The following is a 23,123-nucleotide window of genomic DNA, read 5'->3' on the forward strand; positions in this document are numbered from 1 at the left end:
CCATAACCACATAAGATAATTTAAGCAGTTTAAAACTGGCATTCTGAATTTTCTTCATTTGTTTAGACTGCATTTTGCATATGCTACTGTCAAGTAACAGGGGTTTTTTTTGTCTCCAAGTTGTTCTACAAACAGCAGGACTAAAGAACTTGTGTTTCCTATACATTTGTGCCCTGTATGGTGAGGAAAGTTTACAGGACAATACGATGAGTTCCTTCATCCCTAATAGGCAAAGTGTAGCTGCAGTACAGCTAAGGCATATGCTTACTATCTATCCAAAGGGCATATGCACAATGACCAGCTGGGAAGCAGTATGTAATTTCCAAGTTCTGCTTGTCTTTTTCAGTGACATCAGTGTTTTGGAAATGTCTATCCAGCCTCCAGTTTTCATAAAACTCATAGCAACTTAATTGCCTTTAAAAACTCTTTTCTTCTTTTTAAACTTACTTAGAACTGATTTATGGGTTCCAAAGTTATTGCAAGGATGGCTGATCAGTTTTATAGCATAAGCTTCATTTTTTAGAAAACTGCGAAACTAAAGCAATGAAGGAGTATTAGCTGTTAGTAGTATACTAAGCCTGCTCTGTGGACACATTATTGTGTCTATATTTTCCAGAATGCTTTAAAGCCTTGGAAGAAAAGATACCATCTCTCAAAAATGCTGAATTCTAAGCCGTAATTTTTAATATAGGTCATCCCTTGATTTTCTTTAGCGTGAGGCTTTTTTTGTTCATTTATCTTGGCTGCACAGGCATCTGCATGCCTTAATTCATGTCTTAATTCAGGACTTCAGCTTATCTATCTGATTGCTGAACCTTAATGATCACATTTGTCCATGATTTTCCCATTTTTCTTGGAGAGCTCAGTCTACCCTGTTTGAAGCAGCAGTAGGCAGGAATTGCGGGAAGGAAATCTCCCTATTGATTAGCATGTTCCACATACTACACCCTTGGCAGTCCTGTGTGGGCAATCACTTTTGGTCAAGATACGAGTGAGACGGCAGTAGCTGCTAACTGAATTGACTTCTTAAATTTGGTTGTTCAGTACTTCAAAAAGAGTTTTGACAATTTACTTTCCCTTCTGGCCTGAATGTACTTGAAAGGATGAGACAATGTTTTGAAAAGAGGTTGGGTTCAGAGCTCAGCAGTTGGGAGTCTTTGCAACACTGCTTAGACACGCTTATCATGCAGTAAAATCCTTACACAAAAATTTGTGCCAGCACAGGCATTATTCTGGGAAACTAGTGTAGCAGTCACAGGTTCAAGATCATAAAGAAGTTAAGTGCTGTTGGGTAAAACTTTCTTTTAAAAATACTAGTTCCGTGAACACTTAGAATACCTAGGTCAAGTAAAATTTGTCTCAGAAACATTCTTGTTTTCAAGTTGGCTTTGTAGTTTATAGTGTACCTCATTAAGATGCAGGGAGAAGTTTTACCAGTAATTTGCATCTGTGTGGAGTTTAAACTTGACAAACCTGAAAAGCAAGCCTACTTGAATTAAGTATGATTCACACAATTTCCATTTAAAAAAATGGACAATAATAACTGCTTTGCATTTGTGCTCTGCAGATTTTTTTTCTTATGAAAAATGCCCCATAAAAGCTATTTGGGTACAATAGAAGCATGTGTAACTACGTAAGAGAAGTGTAATATTATAATACCAGAAGAAAAGCTGATAAGGTGTTAGCCTGCTGACATCCCAGTCACGTAATCTAATCTTTTCATATGGTTGTTGTAAATGTACTGTGATAAGGAGGAGTAAAACTGTATTTTTGGAGTGTTCGTTTAATTATCTTGTTCAGGGATCATTGACCCATTTACCACAACAGTTATTAAAGGTATTATCGTATTTGATGATAGGCATTGTGGATATTCTGTTTCTCTTGCAATTTGTTTCTAAATATTTGAGTTTTGCAATTAAAAGTAGCAGTAATTGAAAGGAACTTCTAGCTTATACCATTTAAACAGAAATATACTTGTTATACATACCCTATTTTCCTCTTTCTCTTTCAATAGTCAAGTATTTGTTAAACGGGAGTCTGAATTTCTGTGTCTTTCCTCTGTGGAAATGCTCTATTACTGCAGGGGCTGTAGCTGAAGTATAAATTAATCTCTTAGAAATATAGAAGTAATTTACCGATGAATCAATTCAACAACAACAAATCCAAAGCTTTAAATCTTTTAAAACACTTATGTTTTTATTAAAACACAGGTTTGTAAACTGCAGAGGGAGTATCACCTAATTTTGCTGTCTAGTTATGTGACTTTAAAGGTTTAAGAATAATTTGCTTATATAAAATGCTCCGCAGTTGGAGGCCGTTAGCAGAACCACAGTGAAAAAGGTTGACGATGAAGAATGGCCTCCAAATGGTGTAGCTGTCCTGGAAAGTTGAAAAAGAGCCTTCTAATTCTCCCTCTTTTCTGGGATCTGTGTTTATTGCTGCTGTTTTTATAATCATGGGATGATGTATTCATAAGCTTAATTACAAAACAATATACTTGAGATTGATTAATTCTAGGATACTGACAGCTCATTTTGCAACTGCGCCCAGTTAATGTTAGTGTAACCACATAATTCCTGGGTGATGCAATAAGAAAACATCTGAAATCTAGGAAAACCTGTAATTTTGTAAAACAGGTTGGTGCCAAATACAGCTTAGTTAAAAACTGTATGTATTCACAGGTTTTTGTGTCATCATTTTAATCTACTGAAGAGATGAATTTTATTTGCCAATTTGGAAATTACTGTGTGCATGGAAACCAGCTTATGAGCTGATAACCTCTTCTCTGCTTACATACTGATATCATTTGTGAATTGTTTTGCAAGTCTAGAATCAGTGGATGAGACGTTGTTGCATAGAAGTAAGCTTATATAACTCCAGCAGTTTCTTTTCAATGAATATAAGGAGCTGCTTCCATTTTGCATTTTGAAGGATTACAGCAGTATGGAAGTTGGAGGAAGAAAGGGAATGAAAGGAGAGGGTACAGACTAATAATACTGTGTTTCAAAAAAGTTGACTCAACTGACTGAGTTGCTGGAGGAAGGACATGATAGGGAATCATCCCCATTTCCTAAGGTGTTGTTTAGAAATATAAAAAATATAGTAAAGATTTTTAGAAATGGCTCTTGAAACTTTTGCTTTGGTGGGCTAAGCACTGTATATACTATTGCTGTCAGAGCTTACAGTTCCTAAAAACAGATCCGTAAAGGGAATGTATGAATTGTTGTGGGTTTTTTTTTCATTACATTATTTAAAATACAGTGAAGTGGGTCTAAACTGAAGCTATGGATGCACCAGATTTCTAATAGCTTGCTGCTACCGAAGTGGGAGGTCACATTCTCCTCGGAGTGTTCCTGTTGATTGCATTGTGGTGGCGCTGGCACTCACTGGGTTCGTGACTGAATCAATAAAATTCCCTTCCCTTCCTTTCTTTCACCCCCCTCCTCCCCAAAAATATATTTTTTGTTCTGGGTTACTGATCTGAATCAATCTGTGGAAAGGTCTGACAAGTGCTGGAGTTTGGTGTGTAAGGGTAGGTCAGTGTAGCCAGAGGGGAGCTGGCAGGCAAGACCTGTGTTTGGTGGTGACAAATCACAGCTGCCTGTGAAGCCACAGTCCAACTGTGAACTGGGGTGGCTGGGACACAGACACATTTGCTTGCCCTCACCTAGCAGAGAGGTGGGAGAGGCATTTGAGACAGTGGTGACTTAAACTGTCATAGCAAGACTTGTCAGAGTTGGTCTGCTTACACCTTAGAGATGTTAGTATACTTAGCTGTTATTTTGCATTAAGTTCTGACTGCATTTGGGGTGACAGTCGTACAACTATCCTAAGCTAAACTTTGACTAAGGATGTTAGTCTGCTAGTAAGATCTCTTAATTATGCTTAAGACTTGTTTTTTTGCAAGTCCTTTTCCTTAAACAAAAGGAAACAACTGCCTCAAGTCATTAAAAATTAAAATAGTATAGTGCAAACACTTTTTAAACTTTCTAGGTTACAGAATTCTTCTGTGTTTTATTTTCTTACATGTAATTCTTTTCCATGAGAGTTATGGACTTGCTAGAATGTAAGAGAAAACAAGCTTAGCTGCTCCTTTTGTGTAATCTTTTTTGGCTTCTGTTAAAGTTGAAATTGCTGAGGTGACTGAACAGCTTTCTGCAACCAAAACCACTGTTTTCCCTCTGACTCCTGCTTCCCAGTGTATTAGTGATGTGACAGATTGATGGGCTGAGTTGACTCCCTTTGAAGGTCTGAGCTCTGCAGGTGGTGCAGGGGAAGCTGGTTGAGGAGCTTGGAGCAGGACAGTAAGCCCCTTAGAGACAGATTAGTATGTTCTTGTTTTTTTGCTGATAGGAAGCAGTCACTGTAGTAATGAAGCTCCTTTGTTTATGTGGGTATAGAGTAAGGAAAAGCACATGGAAGAGCGATTAACCTATTGCTTTAATAGAGCAGTGGTTAGAAATTTTGAGCTGACCAATGACTATCCCTTTCAAGAACCTGTTACCTCTTTAAGAGGTGTTCAAAAGAAATACATATTTGCCTTTATGGTTAGTGAGGTTAGGCTGGCTTTTTGAGAATCTTTCTCCTTTGCAAGTTCTGTATGGTTCTTTACCACTTCCTTGCAAAATCATTCACAATTTCTACTTCTATTATGTATATTTGGCATTACAGTGAACAGTGGCAATTCAAAGAAAACCATGAACCTTAAGTTTTTGTACTTCTTTTTTCCTCACTTTTTTTAAGTTGCCTTCTGCACAGAAGATGAATGCTTATCTTCCAGTTAAGGGTGGAAGGCATGCTTAAAGAGGGGAAACTGTTCTCTGAACATTGCTGACACTCAATCATTGAAAACAAGGTTGAGCAAATCCTCAAGTACCATAGTATAGTGGAGGGTTCCTATACTGGCAGGAAGGTGGTCTAAAAAGTCTCATCTTGTGTCTAATTTGTGACTTTTGTCAAGTAATCAGGCAACAGAGGCAACAATCAGTAGGTTTAGTAAAGTTGATTCCTCATGCATCTAAAAAAATCATTCTTCAGACTAAATCTAATTTGCAATTATGGGCAGATGGTAACTGTAAAAAGCACTGCTTTATTACTCAATAGCTTTGTTCTTACCATAAGTAGAAATTTAATTTCTTAAAAGAAAAGGTAGCTGCTTGTTTTTTAAAGGCTTGCTAGTTCTTAAATTATGGTTTAGTAGGGGACATAGAATCACTTTCTTAGGAAATATAAGTCAAATTCACTTGCAAAATAGCTATTCACAGATGATGTGCAAGGTGAGATCCAGGGCGGAATGTACTGTGCTAGATGGACAAGAAGAATCTTAATAACCATCCACTGAGCAAAGTAGTTGTCACTGAAAGCTGTGAATGTGGGACATGACGTGGAAGCATGCTTCAGACTGTTTTTATGTATTAGCAGTTTACCATTATTTTAGTAGCCAATTTTGTGAACTACATGCAGTTGTTTTCCTTTTTCCTAGCAGTCGCTCTTTCTTGATTTGAGTGGATGAAGATAAAACTAATGAGCCTTATATTGCACATTTCCTATGCAGTTACAATAGCTGAGCCAAATTATATTGTGTTTTAGGGACTGAGATTCTGTTGGCATGCTGATTTTTTTCAAGCTGATAACTCTTTCATTTGCTAAGGTAAGTGTGTGCAAATGTACAGTTTCCACTGAACGTTTGAGCCAACGTTATTTAGGGAATCAATCAAAAGAAATAATAGCATGTGAATATAAAGGAAACTTAATAAATGGAGTAATTTTTGATGATGTTTCTCGCATTCTAACATTTTAATGGCATGCTTTAAGTTGAGAATATCTTAGTTCTTTAGTATACTTGAGATCTTTGGGCTACTGTAGCTTTTTGCAGCAGGTGCCTGCAGCAAAAAGCAAAAGCAGGGAAAACACATCTCCAGATATATGTTTAGGCACTTTCTTGTTCTTAATAAGCTGTCATTACTGACTTTCTTGCCTTACTTAGTGTGGTAGAGTTGTGCGAGTTCTGTCTGGAGTAAAATTAAGTTCATTTGGTACTAGACCTTTCATTTTTAGAATCATGTACAAGTATAGTGATTTACTGGATGAAGTTTTTTCCAAATGTAGGAGACTAGTATAAAGAAGTGAATTTGTTTACTTCTGTAAGTTGTTTAAAAGTGAGCCTATTTACTGATATGGTCCAAGCTGTATTTAAATTGCAGTTGTGGTTCTGTGATTTTCTTTTTATGGGGATTGGAAAAGAGAGAGGACAATAATGAAAGCAATGTGGGAGGATGAAAGCGGGTCAGAAGGGAGAGGGAGTTTCTAATTGAACCAGTGACTTCCAGTGAGAGGGCGTGACTAAATCAAGCAGAGCTTTTTCTATTGTATTTATGTCAGTATTATTTGATATAGTGCCAAAAGTGTATATAGTGCTGTATAGTAGAAGACTTGTTTCAAACACGTAACGTTCCCTGCGCTGGAAGACTTAAATGCTTTAAGTATAGGCTGGAGAAGTACAGGATCATGCAGTACAAAGATGTGATAGTACATGGTTGGTGGCATTCGCCCTGGAGCAGGTGGGTCTTCCCCCCCCCCCTCCCCCCCCCCTTGAAGAGAGGGAATGTTTTGTGTATCGATCAAAAACTTCCTGGTTTTGTGATTTCAGGGGCTGTTGTGCCTCCTACTTCCAAACAGCCACAGTGCCATTGGACCACCCATCATTCGGTCTTTACAGGGGAGGAAGGTACTTTAGGAGAAACGCTAGCATTGTTCGTGTCCCTTAGACATTCTCGATTGGTGAGGTTTTAATTAATTTTATCTCCCTTTGTAGGATGGATAGGAAAGAGGGTATATTGGGTCAGTAGTATTTCAAAGCAGATTGGCTGAGGTTGGCTCTTTATACATTATGTGTGGATATGAAAACTGGATATTTATACATTATGTGTGGATATTTATTTTTTAAAATGTGTTAGCTTTTAGTTCAACTCCTAATCTTCAGGACAAAGTCTTTATAGCAATATTTATTACAGTAGACACCCTAATGAGAATCAGGGCCTAAGTGCTACTGGCAGGTGAAAGTGAGAGCGAGTTGATGACTGCATGTGGCTCTGTTAGTACATGTGTTCATCCTGAATGATGAACCAGCCTGTGATGTGATGCGTGATCTGGAAAGTGTCATTTTGTTGACTTTATCAGCTCTAGAGGATTGCACTTATGAACACAGCTGCACCTGGAGGGAGCAACAGGGGAGATGTGTCATTTCTTCAGCAGTTTCCATACCTCAGATATGTGATATTACAGAAAGAGTAAGAGCCTCTGAAATGTATCATTTATCTGTGTATTTAGTTGCATATGTTGTATTACATAAACCTAAGTATGTTCATAGCAAAAAAAAGAACACTCCTAAGATACATATATCACTGCAAAGTAATGGATCTACATAATCTTCAGTGTACCTTTCATAGAACTGAGTAATGGCCACAGCAGTATTTTTATTGAGGAAGTCGCCAGCAACAACTTCTGTGGTTCTGCTAAGTGAAAGGAAATAGTAGAAGACCATAAAATGTTTAGGGTATGAGTAGTCTAAGGATTTGAAAACTCCTTTCTCTAAGATGCTACGCAGATAAAGCCACAGTAGTTAGGGACATTCACAGTGTAGGCTGGGTCATATTAGGCTGTATGGCATTAAGTTATAAAGATCAGTGGAAGGCCAAAAAAAAAAAAAAAGTGTGGGGGACATGGAGGTGGGTAGCCTGAGAAGTAAATCTGCTCAGAACTTTGTGAAGAATTAAGGCTGTGTGGAATCGTAGGCTGTGGAGCATAGAGTGGCTGAGGGAAGAATTGCTTCATCACCTGTCCTTCCTTTTGACAATATAAGTTTGTTTATTTTAGTTCTTTCCTTTTAGTTTGTGTTTCCAGTGTGGTGTTTGTTTAGTGCTGGATGTTACTGGTAGTACAACTGTCTCTGTTTCCCTTAATGATCAGACCTGTGGATATTGAACCCATTTTTGTTTTGGAGAAGATAAAATTTCCTTCTGAAGGTCTTTGTATTAGCCATTTGTATGGTTCATTTATTCAATATACTCATCCATTGGAAAAGGTAAATGTGAAATGTTCTATGTGAGCATAAGTAATATTAATTGCTTGTGTTTACTTTCATCTTAACTGAATTCATACATCCAATTACATGTCTTTTGCATTACTCTCTTAGAAATTGTGTCCTTTAGGTGTTTTGGTTTTTTAATCATGTGTTAAACCTGTAGAACATCACTTTTTTGAGCTGTGCATTTTTACCATTGGCAAATCATAACAGTGCCCTATTTTCAGCTTCATTTAAGAAAGAAAGGATATCAGTGTGGAATAAGGTGCACTTACAGAAATCAAATGAATCCGTTATCTCCAACAGGAAACAAATATTAAAAGTGATGTGAATCAACAGCTACATTTAGTGTGTATTTCACAGACCAATCATAGCAGAAACCACTGTATGAAATTTTGTGGTCTTTTTTATATGCCAGCTCATGATGGATCATAAATGGCCATTTTTTAATAGGTAGGAATTCTCTTTTGTGTCTGTGAAACCACCAGATGGGATAATGTTTCCTAATGATAGATTATCTTTTCCTTCGGGAGTTGTGTTCTGAAATGTTTGTAAGAGAATATGGTTGTGTAGGTGAATGCACAGAAATATTTTCAGTATTTGCATCTTGTCTTCACAGAAATCTGTGCACAGGAAAATATACTTACATTAACAGAAAATTCCTGTGTTTTAAAATGTACATCTGCTGCTTTTCTTTTACTGTTGACGTAACATGTTGTTCTAAATGTAGAAATCTGCAAAAACAAAACAAGGCTGATGTGGAGTAGCTGAGTCTTACCATGTAGGTTGCAGTATACTGCTTAACCTGTATGAAACGTTTTAACAAATGGAAGATGAAGGGATAGCTCCTGAGAACTATTCAGTGTGTCCTTTACATGGGCCCTGTCATATATATGTTGGCTTTGATAATTTTAAGCATGTTTAAAGTCCATGAGTATGAACTTTCCTCAGTGCTTCTTCAGTTCCTCGCTAATTTGTCTGTGGTAAGCAAATTGAAGCTGGAAATGGGCAGAGGATAGAGGATTAAAAGAAAGAGAGAAGATAGAGTCCCAACATGCTACTTGAATCCATCTCTTTGAGCTTTTCTCAGATGATGTCTCTGTTAACGTCTGAAAAGGAATATTTCTATATTAATCCTCAAACTTTACGTGTAAAACTAGAAAACCTAGTATTTCACTTTCCTGGATCTTAGATAACCTTTGAGGTTATCTAAGTAGGCAAGCCTAGTGAGCTCACGTACTGGTGAGCTTGTAGTACACCACGTTTAATAGGTTTGTGATAACTGATCACATAGCAACTGGAAATGAATTATTTGAAAAGTATTTTTGTTTCTTATGGTGGAAGCAATAGGCCCTGTTATGACGAGGATTGTCTTGTGCTAAAGGCTGAATGTACATTTGAAAGACTTTCTAGCTTTCCAGGTATGTAGCAGTTGTTTTAAAGTTGAGGGAGAATGATAAATAATACCTGTAAATTACTTGTCTTATTTAGATTTCTTTCTTTAAAAGGCTTTTGTCTTACTGTCCAACCCCGAGCTCTTCACATTCTTTCACAAGTTTCATAGCTATGTAAGAGGTCTAGGAGAAGGTTGAATGTGACAGTTGACTGTGTTTTTAGAACTGGGATTAAGTGAAGCACAAAGGTTTCTTATGCTACACTCCTAACTACAATATACCTATAGTAGTTGAAATGGCAGTATTTCTTCCTCCCCAATCCTGTCACACTTAATGGCTTTTGGGACCAGTTATTTGGTAGATATTAGAAATGTTGGAACTTAACTTCAGCCTCTCACCAAACTTCATTGTTACTTCATATTGTTGGAGAGCAGAGGTTGGAATTTCTTGTGTGTTTTCTTTCTGAATTGCATAGTGTTTTCTGAATTGCATAGTGTATTCTGAAACTTCTCGAGAGATTATATAAAAATCCGAAATTCTTTTCATTAGACTCCTCCTGTTTGAAGCATTGTTTCCCTCAGACCTCCTCTGAGGAAGTAAAAACTTTAGTCACTCTATTCTGTATTTAATTTAGTATTCTTAATCATCTCTGTCCCCTAGGAAGCCTATGTGAAGCACACTGTATTTGTCTCAAAACCCATTTATTTGACAGCTTTGTTTAAGGCAAGTGGGACTTGCCACTCAATCAGTCTCCAGGTCTTAAACTGCCCTGGATTAGTGATTGCCATATCTTATTTCTGACAATGTTGAGAGGTTTGTGCTTCAGGAGAAGGAGCTGGAACAATTGCACTGAACAGTTATGGGATAGCTTCCTTCTGGGGAAGTTTCCTTCTGAGCACTTGTCTGGGGATTGTTTCCAGAATCCATACTGAGGTATTACAGTCATCTCTTGTAGCTTATTAAAGAGTTCCTCTAACATGTTCTGCAGCAAGTACTATGATATGTGCTATCATATAACTGGACTAATGAAGAATTGGTTTTGCTATTCAGAAAAAATGTTAGGCCCTTGCTAGATCAGTCAAAAGCAACAAGAAGTGTGTAGGTCCACTTGGATATGATTCAACAGTCAGACGTTTGGGAGTGAAACTTTTGCAATGAACAGGCACTCTGTGCCTTTCTAAAATCCGGCACTTGTTTCCTATGTAGAAAGCATCAGTTTTTCTTGAGTTTTCTCATTGTACTGGGTCTGGCTGGGATGGAGTTAATTTTCTTCCTAGCAGCTGGTATCGTGCTGTGTTCTTTGTGACCAAAACAATGTTTTAGCTCTTGCTGAACAGTGTTTGCACAGCGTCAAGGCCTTCTCTGTTTCTCACGCTGTCCTGTGTCCGTCTCCCCACAGTGACTGGGGGGTGCACAAGACATTGGGAGGGGCCACAACCAGGCAGGTGACCTGAACTAAGCAAAGAGAGATTCCATGCCATACAGTGTCATGCTCAGCAATAAAATGGAGAGGAGAGGGGGCTTTAGAGAGGTTACCAGCTTTTGCTTGGGAACTGTCTGGGCATTGGTCTACCTGTGGGAGGTGGTAAGTGATTGGCTTGTGTTGTGTTGTTTCTCTCTTCTTCCACTTCTCCTTTGTTTGTTAAACAATTTTTATCTTGACCTACAAGTTTTCTTGCTCTTTACTCATGCTTTTCTCTTCACTTGTCCGATGGCGGGGGGGGAGTAGCTAGCTGTGGTGCTTAGCTGCCTACTGGGCTTAGCCCCCAACACCCATGATGATCTCTTCATGCTTGTGTAAGGCAAAAAGAAAATAAAGAGGTCTCAACTCAGATCTCAACACATGGATATCTCCTATAGTATGTTTTTGGATTGTTCAGGGTAAAGCAAGTATTTTGCTTTTATTTTCAATATTGAAATTTTTAAGACACCATGAAAACTTCTGTCACAAAAAAAGTCAACAGAGAAAACTAACTGTAGTGTATTTTTACTAATCTTTGTATATTCTGGAGTTAAATCTGAATGTTTTGCCTTGCCACAGGCTTTTCTGGTGCCTCATCTGCCATAATGTTCTCGGGCCCATTCTTGTCACCTAGCAAGTCTTAGTTTGCCACTTACATCTTCCCATTCTTAGTCCTCACTCTTCTTGCTATTCCCCCCGTGTTGGCCTCTCCGGCATGCTTGCTTTCTGCTCAGCTGTTATTCCTACTGTATTCAAATTTGATAACTCCCTTTTGCTTTTTGCCTCTCTGGAGAGCATTGTTTACAGAAAGATCCATGCTATTCCTACTAGGTTCCAAAAATTGTGTCAGTCTGTAGGCCAAGTGAAGATAGAATTCTTAAGGCAAATTGCTAAAGTTTGCCTCTATTTGAATGTTGTGGAAATATTTTTTTAAGGCTTCTGTGCTTGGCAAATAAAGGTGAATGGACTTTCTCAGGGACTGTAAAAAGGATGTTCTTTGCTGAAGGCCAATACTGGAAAAATTCAAAGTTCATATTCCAGGCAGGAGGATGCCAAAGCAGTTTAGTGACCACAGATTTTCAGTCAAAGTTGAGGATGGGACAGTATGTTATTTATATATATATATATTTTTTTTTTTTTTTAAATAAATTTGTTCTTGTAAGGGCAGGACTGTCTTGGTTGATTCTAATTTATTTAATTTTCCTTCCAAAGTTGACTTGACACATAGAAACATTGAAAAAAAAAATTCAACCAAAACAGTTAAGTTTATCTCCAGAAAGTAAGACTGTATAACAGAAAAAAAGTTTGGTACTTTTAGTAGAGTCTTATAATAACTGGTAGATTTTCTTTGTCTTTGTGCTCCATTGTAGGTGCTGGAAACAGTGGAAATTCATACTCCTGCAGCCTTGGAAAACTATAGTATAGTACGTATTGTACCAGCTAGGATTTCCAAATAAGATTTGGCATTCTGCTATTTTCTGAAAACATTTGAAACTTATCCTGTATGTTGTGTCATGTTTTTACCTAACCTGAGAATATTAAAACTTTGAGCAAAACTAGTTAGTGTACTTGTAAGATTGATGTTAGTGCACTTGTTCATTTCCATAGTTACTTGAAGGGGTAGTAAAGAGGTAAAAAGAAAAAGAGTAAGTTCACTTCCCATTCTGTGAATGGGGAAAAGAAGTTTGAATAAAAGTTTGAATGGCAAACTGGGACTTGCTGAATGCATGGACTTGAAAAGAAGAATGATTTGGGACATGATGTGGGAAAAAAGTTATTCCTACAGTGCAAAATGTGGAAGTGAAATTAATTTATGCAAAGCATCAGAAGACAAATAAAATATGTGAAATAACAGAACAGAAACTAGTGGTTGGAGAAAATACAGGACTGGGAAAAGAATGATTAGAACAAGTGTAACTTGCTGCAACAGCAAGTGATTATGGTGTGACTAATGCTCATGCTGATGTTTGCAGTGCAGTGTGTTAGGGAAATACTAATAAAATACAGTTTGCACTTAATTAGTTTTGTGGATTGAAATGGCAACTTGACTGTATGTCCAGAATTCCAATACAGTACACCTGAAACACTGCTTGGTCTTGGATAGTAGAATAACAAAAACAGGAAAGTAAGGGAACTTAGTGACCATTCAGATATAATGATATATAACTTATATATAATTTGAAATCCTAATTATATTTAGCTTATTTTATAAGCACTATAGGAATAGAACTATGATACATTTTTAGTTTCTTCTCCTGTATATTTTTATTATCCATCATTCTGCATATTTTCAAGATGTAAACAAAGAGGAGGAATAGAAATAGTGAATATAAGAAGAAATTCCAAAACAGTGAAATCCAGGGAAAACCTGCTCAAGAAAAATACCGCAGTCTCTGTCATCTCTGACAGGTAACCTTGAAGTGTCTGAACTGCCTCATTTTTCAACATGCCAGTCAAATATGAAAGTTTGAAATAACAGCAATCATAGCTTGTACAATGTCTGTCATTTAGTACAAAACCATAGAAGATGTGTTTCTTGCACTTTCAGATGGGCTGTCTTAACATCAGAAAAACTAAAAAGCCTCTTAGTCTTTTTTTCTAAGTGGTAGCTACTGATAGTTTTTGTACTTCAGGTTGTGTTGTCAATACAGGTACTTACATCAAGTTGCAAACACATGGAAAGAGTAAACCAGATGAACCATTAAATGAAATACATGTGATACTTTTTTTTTTTTAACTTTCGTGTCTTGTTTGTGTATCTTGAGTTTTTCAATGTGACTGAAAATCTGGCATCTTGAATGCACCCGCTGCTGTGGAATAGATCAGGTTCATAGGAGTATACATACTGACTGTGCCTGCTAGTCATCAGTAATGGACGATCAAGGAAAATATGAAAGACAGGGTAAATGTAGACTGTTTTTTTTCCCTCCTGGTAACTTCTTTGCTGCTGGTAGAACACGGTTTAGGTTTTCCTGAGAACAAGGCTATAAAAAATAGGTCATACTTAATAGAAGCTAATGGAGTTCTGTACCAGACTTTGTTTAATCTTTAGAGTCCATTTGTGCTTTCAGCCTCCAAAATATCCTCTAGCAATATGTTTCACAACTTAGTTATAACAGTGTTTGTAGAGCAAGGAAAAAATTTTTTATTCTGAAATGAAATTTTTTGATATTAGATATATTTCCTAATTCCTGTGTTTGTGAGAGATGGAGAATAACCATCTCCTTTTCACATTTTGTGTATCTTTCATTAGTCTCTTAGGTCTTTGCCTCCGTTTGTCACTTTTCTATCGTGCTCTCACTTTCACTAAAGGCTAAAGAGTTTTATCCAATTGCGTATTAAAACTATTGATCATCCATATTGACTTTTGTAGTATCTTTTATTAGATAACTTTTTTCCACTAGGTTTTCAGTGAAGTTCAGGCAGTTTTCCGAATTGTGGGGGTGTGACAGAATAATGCTATGACATGTTAATGTTTGGGTTTCCTATACCATTCTTAATCATTCTTGAAATCTAACTTCTTTGACTATTGCTATTGCGCTAGGGAGGTTTTTTACTGGATGTGTAAGAATGCAATGTACATTGCTTATTGATGTACATATTGGTCACTTATTTAAATAATTTGATTTATAGTATTCCTGTACAAGTCACATTAATTTTTCCTAAAATACAGTTATCCCTGTGAAAATGTCTATTAATTTAAGTGGTTTATAGGTCAAGTCTTAGAGTTCTTAGTTCTGAAGAACATTTATGGGATCTTTGAAATTATTTTGAGGTGGTATAGGAAAGTGCTGTTCATTGACACCAAGGCTAGGGTACATAACCATCAGGCATCTATCAAGATGACATTATTGAGGAAAAAGTAGCTGAACTTAATTTAGAGACAGTAAAAAATTGGACTTTAAGTAAATATGAATATGTAATTTCTTCTTATTCTACCTTTCCCTCTAATGTATATTGAAAGAATAATAAAAGTTCTACCAAATTTAGAGATCATCTCTTTGGAAGGTTCGTGTTGCTAAGGGTAGCATTTATATGTGTTCACAAGTTGATTACAGTGACATAATTAACTTTATTTTGGATGGAGGAGGCTAGGGAAAGCTGGCATGTGATTTATAAAGGTACTGCATTGAGCATCAGATGATCAGACCTTACCCTGTGCATCTCCAGAATGACTCAGTGCTTTAGCTCTGCCTCTGAAGAATGGGGATTTTGGTACTTTTTCCTTAAAAAAGTAAAGAATAATATAGGGTTTATTTCTTTAAGTAATTGCAACTGTTTGTGTAGATGCCTTATTAATAAAGCTCCTTTTAGGCATTAATAAGCGAACGTGCAAGGGGAATGTAACTGCTGTGCTCAAGTTCTGCATGGGTAGATGTTGCCTTAGGGGAGTGTAAGATTTTGTTTGGGAGGTTTTTTTGTGTTAATGCAGTTTCTGATGTACTAGTGTCCTCGGATTGGATCTGTTGGCCACAGTACAAGCAAGTGTGGTGTGTGTAATGCCTCCTTTGCTCCAAAATAGGCACCTCTTAATTTTCTTCATGGTGAATTAAAATGTGCAGAGGGATTGAAACAAAGACTGTAGTTCTACTCAAAATCAGGGAGCTAATCTATAGGGATGTTGTTTGTCTGTATAGAGTATTGCTTAAAGGTAATTTGTTGTCTAGTCAGTGAGTCAGAGACAGGTGAATCTTCTGCCAGATAAAATGATCCTAGGTCTTCGGGGAGAACAGTAACTACATAGATAGTCCTGGGGGTGAGGGGGATATGCACACCTATTCACACTGTTACCCAGGGAAAATCGGAGGCACAGGGTGTGCATGCCCAGGAGGTGAAGCTGAGCAGATCCTGAAAAGATAAGTGGTAGAAGCAGAAAGGCTTTGGGATATAACTTTCCTGCTGCCAAACTGCAAAGCTGTTTGGGTTTTCTAGTTACCTTTCTGCATTACAAATAGGACAATGCAGTGATACATACCACAGAGAAAAATACAAATGACGTATGTGTCCAGTAGACCTCGAAATTTAATATACATAAAAACAAACCTTGCAGCAAGAATCTTAGTTTCATTGCTTCATTTAAAGTTAAAATAAAGGCAAACAAGTGAACAGTATACTAACAACAACAAAGTAAAATGTGAAAGGAACTTATGTCTGGTTGGAAAAATAAATTTTAATTTCATTGTTTAAACTGAAAAAAATAATTTGGCTTCATCTTGTTTATTCAGTTCCTCTACGTCAAGTGGACTACCAGTACATTAGAAGTCTAATTTCTCCAGTCTTGAAAAATAACTTCAAAATCTGCTGAATGTTCTTGTCACTGTCTTTTCAGGAGAGTGCTGTTCTTCTCAACTATATAAATGGCAAGAGCTATGTATTTTTACTTTGTACATTTCTAGAATTACTCAAGTGAAATTGGAATGTTTCAAATCATTCCACCACCAGTAGCTGTAGAGTTTAAAACAGAGCCACTGCATGGACAGGGGAATTTCTTTCACATCATTTAATGATCAAGTTCTTCTTGTCCTAGGGAGCCTCCAACACTGTTGTAGGGCAATATTAGGGGTTTTTTTCACTATCCAAGAAGCATAAAGGGAAAGATATGCCCACTTATCAGAGACTTTGGTAAGTCAGAGAGATATTTATGAACACTGGCAGCAGAAGCACAGTGTCTTATGCCTCAGTTTATTTTTAGATAGAAAGGTGTTAAGCTAAGCCTGCCTTTCCCCCCCCCCCCCCGCCTTTGTCCTCATTTTAGCTTGTGGTTATACTTCCTTACCAGGTTGAGCAGGGTTGAGCAGATGTACATTGCTGGGTACAGCCTTCCTTTTTTCAGGTCTTTTACCTGACCATTTTGGTTTAATCTGAGGATGTTTTTGTTAATGAAAATGTTTCTGTCCTGTGTAAATTCAGTGTCTTATGTAAATAAAGACTTTTGTGGAAAGTCTTAACCTAGTGTCAAGAGCGTACTCTCTCTCAAGAACAGTGTTAAAGCACTGAAAGAAATACAGCTGTCTCAAAACACTTCATGGCTAAAAAACATTAAGTGTATATCAGGATATTTCTGGATCATGCTTAGCTACATTCCATGAGAGAGATTTTTCTTATAATTCTGTACTGGCACATATGAAATACGTTGTTGTCCTTTTTGTAAGAAGTCATTAAGGAAAAACAGATTTCTGAGAAATTGTCTTGATGGGAAACATTCACTGTGGTCTGTCAACTCAGAGATAAGTCTGTTAATTTCTGTATGTTAGTAATAACTGCTTTTTGTTGGCACTTCTGGTCAATGCTATGGCAAAGATCTCCTGGTTATTTACATACTTGTGATATCGGAACTTTCCAAAAGCAGTTCAGAGAAAAAAGTAAATGTGACTTTAGCAAAGAAAGTTATCTAGTGTTCCAAATAAAAAAAGCCTCTGTTATTGTGGGAAAAGCTGTTGCAAGGAGGTGGTTGATATTTTATAGTAATCTATTAGGAAATTACAAAGAAAAGACACCAAATTCCAGTGCATTTTCAAAAATTGTAAAATTGGGATAGTATTTCACTGTAAAATGACTAAACACTTTTGTTTTAAATTAGCAACTTTTTTTTTTTTTCCAGGAAATTTGGAGAGCGACCTCAACCGAAACGGCTCACCAGGTAAGCATTAAAGAAATTCTGGTTTTAACAATTTTCTAAAGTTATCCTTTTCATTCTCGGAAGGATTTCTAAGTTAAAAAATTGTGGCTTGCTAATCCTAGAATTTTAAATATCAAAGCTTTTCAATTTTATGTAATCAGCAGCCAGAAGTTTTAAATCACCAGGAATGAGCTGGATTTCTTTTCTTGGGTAAAAGTGTCTTGTGAGGTCATGTAAAATAACAGTTTTTACTGCCAAAATTCAGCTATTACATTACTGCCGTCATACAGCAGGTAAAGAGCAAAATTAACACAGTGCTGTCAAGGAGTGATCTTAACCAATTTTTGGTGAAACCTAAACAGTCAGAGATAGCATTAAATAGTACCATCAAGTCAATCCATCCTGAAAAGTGTTTAGAGTGACTGGAGTACTGTGCCTGACTTGCTCCTGCTCTGCCTGGGAAGTAAGCTGTTAAGTAGTCACCATTTTTTCAAACTGTTGTAATACAGTCTACACAAATATTTATTATTCTGTGCCACAAACTGCGCTGAGTGTAAGTAGCTACTGAGTTTAAAATCCACTGTTTGCTTTAAGTACAAAAGATGTGCAAGTTTTTTATAGTTTTGTGTGGTAATAGTGCTGCATGAAGACATGGAAACCCATTGTCACTCTGGCCTACTTCTGTTTTGAATGAAAGTATGATGCCTCATGTAAAGCACAGGGTGGGGAAAGAGCATTTACATTTTGTGTTGGGATATCTGTCTCATTGCATTTCTTGATAAGCTTCAGGTTAGCTTATGTCATTGTTAAACTTCATTTCAATGCAAAATTGATCTATGCTGACTTATAAGTAATTGAACAAAAATTGCTGTTTCCTGTTGGCCTACCTATTTTCAGGGATATTTAAAGGTACTAAGTTTTAAGTAATGAACTGTTTTCTATCTTGAGCGGTTAACACCTGCTAGTATCACCCTGAAGTTACTGATAGAATTTATCTTCTGTGATTTAAAAAGAACAACAAAAATAATGACTATTTAGTGTAAGGTCTTTTAACTAAGTTATCTATTAACTATAGTGACTCTAAATTTCATGTGCAGGATTTTAGCTACTAGATGTGCCAGGTACCCTTCCCTGTGAGTACAGGGTAGCATCTGGGAACTGCTAGCCATCCTTCAAAGCAGTAGCTTGTAAACCTTTTCTATACTGATAGGTGCTAGAAAGAAGCAACCTAACTTTTTTCTCTGAAGAGAAAAATGCTGAAACGGAAAAACTGTCACACAAATTTTTAAGAGCTAGATTTGTTTATGTGATGCTAAAAAATGCATCTGTAAACCCGTAAAGGCATTTAATTCAATTGTTGGAGAATTATTCTGCTTTTTTGTGTAAAGGCAGTCCTGTTTGTCTAATAATCTATTCATCGTTGTGCAAGCTCCAGCAGAACAACATTATGTTCATACTGTGCTAGTTGTTTTTAGATGTAAACTATAATAGTACTACCTTCATGGAGAGTTTTAAGATTTAATAATGAAAAATGTCATGTAAGAATTGCAATGGTTATGTGTTTTCTTTATCAGTGGGAGGGGTTGGAGGGGAACATTCCTAGCTCTCCTAGGAGCTTGGATTGTACAAGTCCACTGTAGCAACAGACCAGTAGAAAAGGCAGAATGTCTTCCTTATACAATGCTAAATAAATATTAGATAGCACCTAGCGTTTTTGTGTGTGGGTTGCTAGTTTTGAGTGTTTTCTTTAATGATAGTCAAGTCAAAAGTTTTTAATATGACAAATGTTCTTAATTTAGTATGACTACTCTTAATAGACTATTTCAAATTGACAGATTAGAAGTTTTTAAACCACTTAAATGCAGCTAATATATATCATAATGAAATGTATAACAGTAATTTCACAGTGAATTATGTTTTGTCATTTAAAATACATTCTTAAACAATGGTTGTAAATAAAGTAAGTCTGTGCGCTTGGAGACAGTTCTTCCATCTGTGCTTTCGTGGGTAAACATCAGTTTTACCAATGTCAAATGTAAATCGATCAAGTTAGTCCAAATTTAAAACAGTAATTCAAGTCTTTGCTCTTATATCCTGCTATTTACACAGATAATCTAGCACGCTGATCACTGTCTTATGCAGGCATGACAAATGCAAGAATTTACAAAACATCATTAGCAAAGCTGGATTGTTGTTGTTGTCCAAACCCCCCCTTCCCCAATCTACTTACTTTCCTCTGTGAAACTGTATGTGGGGATTTCTTTTAGTAAAGTTCTTGTCAACAAAATACTGCTTTTTATCTTCCATCTTTTTTCACTGGTAACATTTGGTTTTCTAGATCTGCCCAAAGGGAATTCAACAGTTGGGTGCAGGTCACAAAAAAAAAAAAAACAAAAACCAAACCCAACCCACCAAAAACCAAAAAATCCCCCTTCCGTAGGGTTTCATCTCTTCATATAACTTCCTGTTAAATTCATAATTTGTTTCTCTGGTTGATGACTTTGAAGATGAGTGCATTGGTGGGCATTCAACCTGCAAAAGCTCCTCCAGGGACTTAAAAGTGTTCCTGTCAGCACTCCGACACAACCTTAGGGTGTTGAATTTGGCACGCTGCTTAATGAACAGTTAGTTTATTATACAGAAGAATGATAGGGTGTATTCTTCTCTTACTTCTCTCAAGGAGTTGCTGTTGGTGTGTTTGAGGTAATTATAGCTTTTATATGACGTCCGTCATTACAGTGATGATGAACGATAGAAAATCTAATTTTTTTTTTTAGCTGATTGTATGCAGGAAGTAGAGGCTTTCTCTAGAAAACTAGGTGAAAGAATAAGCTGAAGAATTTTTTTCTTAGTATCTTCACAACGAAAAGAAAACTTTTATATAAACATTGCATTCATTTAGTTAATAGCTAAAACAAAATTTCAGAATGATTTGTCATTATCATGAGAGACTAAAGTGGTTAAGGAGACAATATTGAATTAATAAAGCCTGTTCTAATCAAGGATTTGTGGCATGGTACTTTATAAAATCGGGCTTTGAACATGGTGTAGTGATTGGCATTGGTATGATTTTACATCAAAGCATCTTTTTTTTCTGGAAAAAAGTAGTAATTGTAAATGACCACAGACCCCTACCACTAGCTTCATGCAAGATAGTTGCTTCTTTTTGCTGTGTAATTGTCTTTAAAAACAAAATAAACTAATCTTGACCCTATTAATGGTTGCCTTTTTTGAATTTCAGGTGTGGGTCGTCTTTTTTTGTGTGTGTGTGTGTGTCCTAAAACTGTCTTTGGATTATTATAGTTATAAACAAAACCAAAAGAACTTTCAAAGCTTATTTTGTCTTCATTTTTAGGGAGGCAATGCGAAATTACCTAAAGGAGCGAGGTGATCAAACAGTGCTAATACTCCATGCGAAAGTTGCGCAGAAATCATATGGAAATGAAAAAAGGTAAGTGTCTATTCTTTCCTGGCTTCCCTCTACAGCTCCCAGCTAGGGAAACTATAGTGTGTAGTACACTGCAGAATTCCTCAGCTTGTACTATAGTCTGAAGAAATGTAAAACAAAATGTGTTATCGTAAATCATTTAATAATGTAACAAATGCTGCAACCCTGTGGCATTCAATGTAGTGATGCCTCTTTCTACCAACAGGTTCTCTATCTGTGGGTGAAGTTTTTCTTCCATTGAACTAAAATGTCTCTAATTTTAAACCTTCCATTTTAAATCTGGAGTAAACAAGGTGATTAATGGTGACTATTTGTAGAGGAGTTTTTTCCTGAGTAATTTCAAATTAATAGGAAAGGGAAATTGTTAGCCTTGGTAAGATACTTTCCTGAATCAGATCTGTAATAGCTTTAAAAGGAATGACAGGTCAATCCTAACCATATTTATGATAAACATTCTATTGTAAAAATTAATACAGTACAAGTTACAATAATAGGTAGTTTTCTAAGGAACAGAATCTACAGGAAGACGTGAGGATGAATGCTTTTTAGGCACAGGTGAATTTCCTGTAGTCTTCTTTATGCGTTATTTTTTTTTGCATGACTAGTAGAAGCAAATAGGATGGTCCTTCATATGCAGATTTCTAGTTCTCTCGTGCTGAAAGAGAATTTTCTTTAAGTATAAATGATACTTTTCTACCTTAAATTTCACTAAAATAAATAGCACAGTATTTGGTTAGTTTTCAGATACTTTGTATTATTAATATTTGTTCACCACAAAAGACCACATATTCAGCACATCTATGGTTTTGAAGTTTTAACCTTTCTTTCACCGCTGTTGTGTAAGTCCTACATCATTATGTTTTTTACAGTTTTCTGAGATTTGAGATTTTAACGTATTTATATATGAAAGTGTTAGAAAACACAAATGTTAGCATTAAGCCTGCGAAGTTCTTGGTTCATTGATAGCAATCTAAATTGCACTTCCTGATCTCTGTGAATCACAGAGATGCAGGCTACATTTTCAACTGTTCTTCAGTATTCTGTGCCTGAGTACGTGTCTTTCAATATGTGTCATGTTTTCTGTTAGTGTCTCAAATCCTTTCTTTTGGGTAGTATCCAGGTACTGCAGCTCCATGGAATTGTTTAGTCAAAGTGCTTTTTAGATCTTTCTGAAATTCTTGATGAGAATCAAATGGGAAGTCAGAGAGGAAGGAAGAAGGGCACAGAAGCAGACAAGTATGCTGTGTATCTGCTATATAACTATGCAGCCCTCTTGCTCATTGCCATGCTTAAATGCAAAGGGGTTGCAATGCAAGGCCTTACTAGCAGTAAATGGTAACTTTAACCCTTTGCAGCAAACTCAACAGCAAAAAGATGTATTATGACAATATAGGGGTCTCTGATTTTTATCTTCTCAGATCGTATTGTCATACAAGAGTTGCACAGTTAACTCATCACTGCAGATGAGTTAAGCATATTACTCCCAAAAAATGAGGGGTGTGCCTGCAGATAAGAAAGTGACTTTCTCAACAGTGTATCTGTAACTTTAGTCAGTTTGTTCTCCTGGGGCCAGAGGAGTTCATGAGGGCAGGAACATTTTGCAAATCTGTCCTGTGTATCATTAATTTGGAGAACAAATTGCATCGAAAGAAGAGAGAAAATAAAAAGATAAAGTAATTTTGATTATTAGAAGTTCCATTAGTGTTTGGAAAACTTACATAAGTGTTCTGAAGAATACAGGGCAAAGCTTCAAATTGTTATTTGCTAACAGTTTCTGAACGCTCCTGTGTGTATTTCATAGTATTGCCATAAATTCCCGTTGCCTTGAATATACGTGTATACTTCACTTGATGCTATTAAAGTCACTGTGGCACATACATTACCTAAGTACTGGTAATGTTCGGTAAACTAGTCATTGGTTTCTCATTGTTTGAAACTATTGCTAACTGGAATTAGGCATTCTTTTACCACTTTAGATTTTATGAGGCTCAGTTCAGTTGCCTGTCTCAGCACAACTGCATTTGTTCATGAAAGGTATCTCAGATTCACCTCTTCAAAAATGGAAGCATGTCAAATGAGTGTAGTGAACTTCAGACCTTTGTGAAAGACGACTAGGA

At 36.5% G+C, this 23,123-nt stretch overlaps 1 protein-coding gene across 4 annotated transcripts in view; it reads left to right on the forward strand.

The window, feature by feature from the left end:
- Positions 1-23,123, forward strand: part of RBPJ (recombination signal binding protein for immunoglobulin kappa J region) — a 63,445-nt gene that overhangs the window by 15,573 nt on the left and 24,749 nt on the right. Inside the window, exons 1-4 of one of the 4 annotated variants that reach the window (XM_072861459.1) lie at positions 12,309-12,363; positions 13,235-13,348; positions 17,541-17,579; positions 20,914-21,009. In XM_072861459.1, the coding sequence (XP_072717560.1) occupies positions 20,921-21,009 (89 nt within the window). In that variant the 5' untranslated portion in view covers positions 12,309-12,363; positions 13,235-13,348; positions 17,541-17,579; positions 20,914-20,920. Of the gene's footprint in view, positions 1-12,308; positions 12,364-13,234; positions 13,349-16,219; positions 16,300-17,540; positions 17,580-20,913; positions 21,010-23,123 lie in introns of those variants that run through there. The other 3 variants (XM_072861461.1, XM_072861460.1, XM_072861457.1) reach the window with 3 other exon arrangements.

Source organism: Ciconia boyciana, chromosome 5 (assembly GCF_034638445.1).
Source record: "Ciconia boyciana chromosome 5, ASM3463844v1, whole genome shotgun sequence".
Classification (NCBI taxonomy): Eukaryota; Metazoa; Chordata; class Aves; order Ciconiiformes; family Ciconiidae; genus Ciconia; species Ciconia boyciana.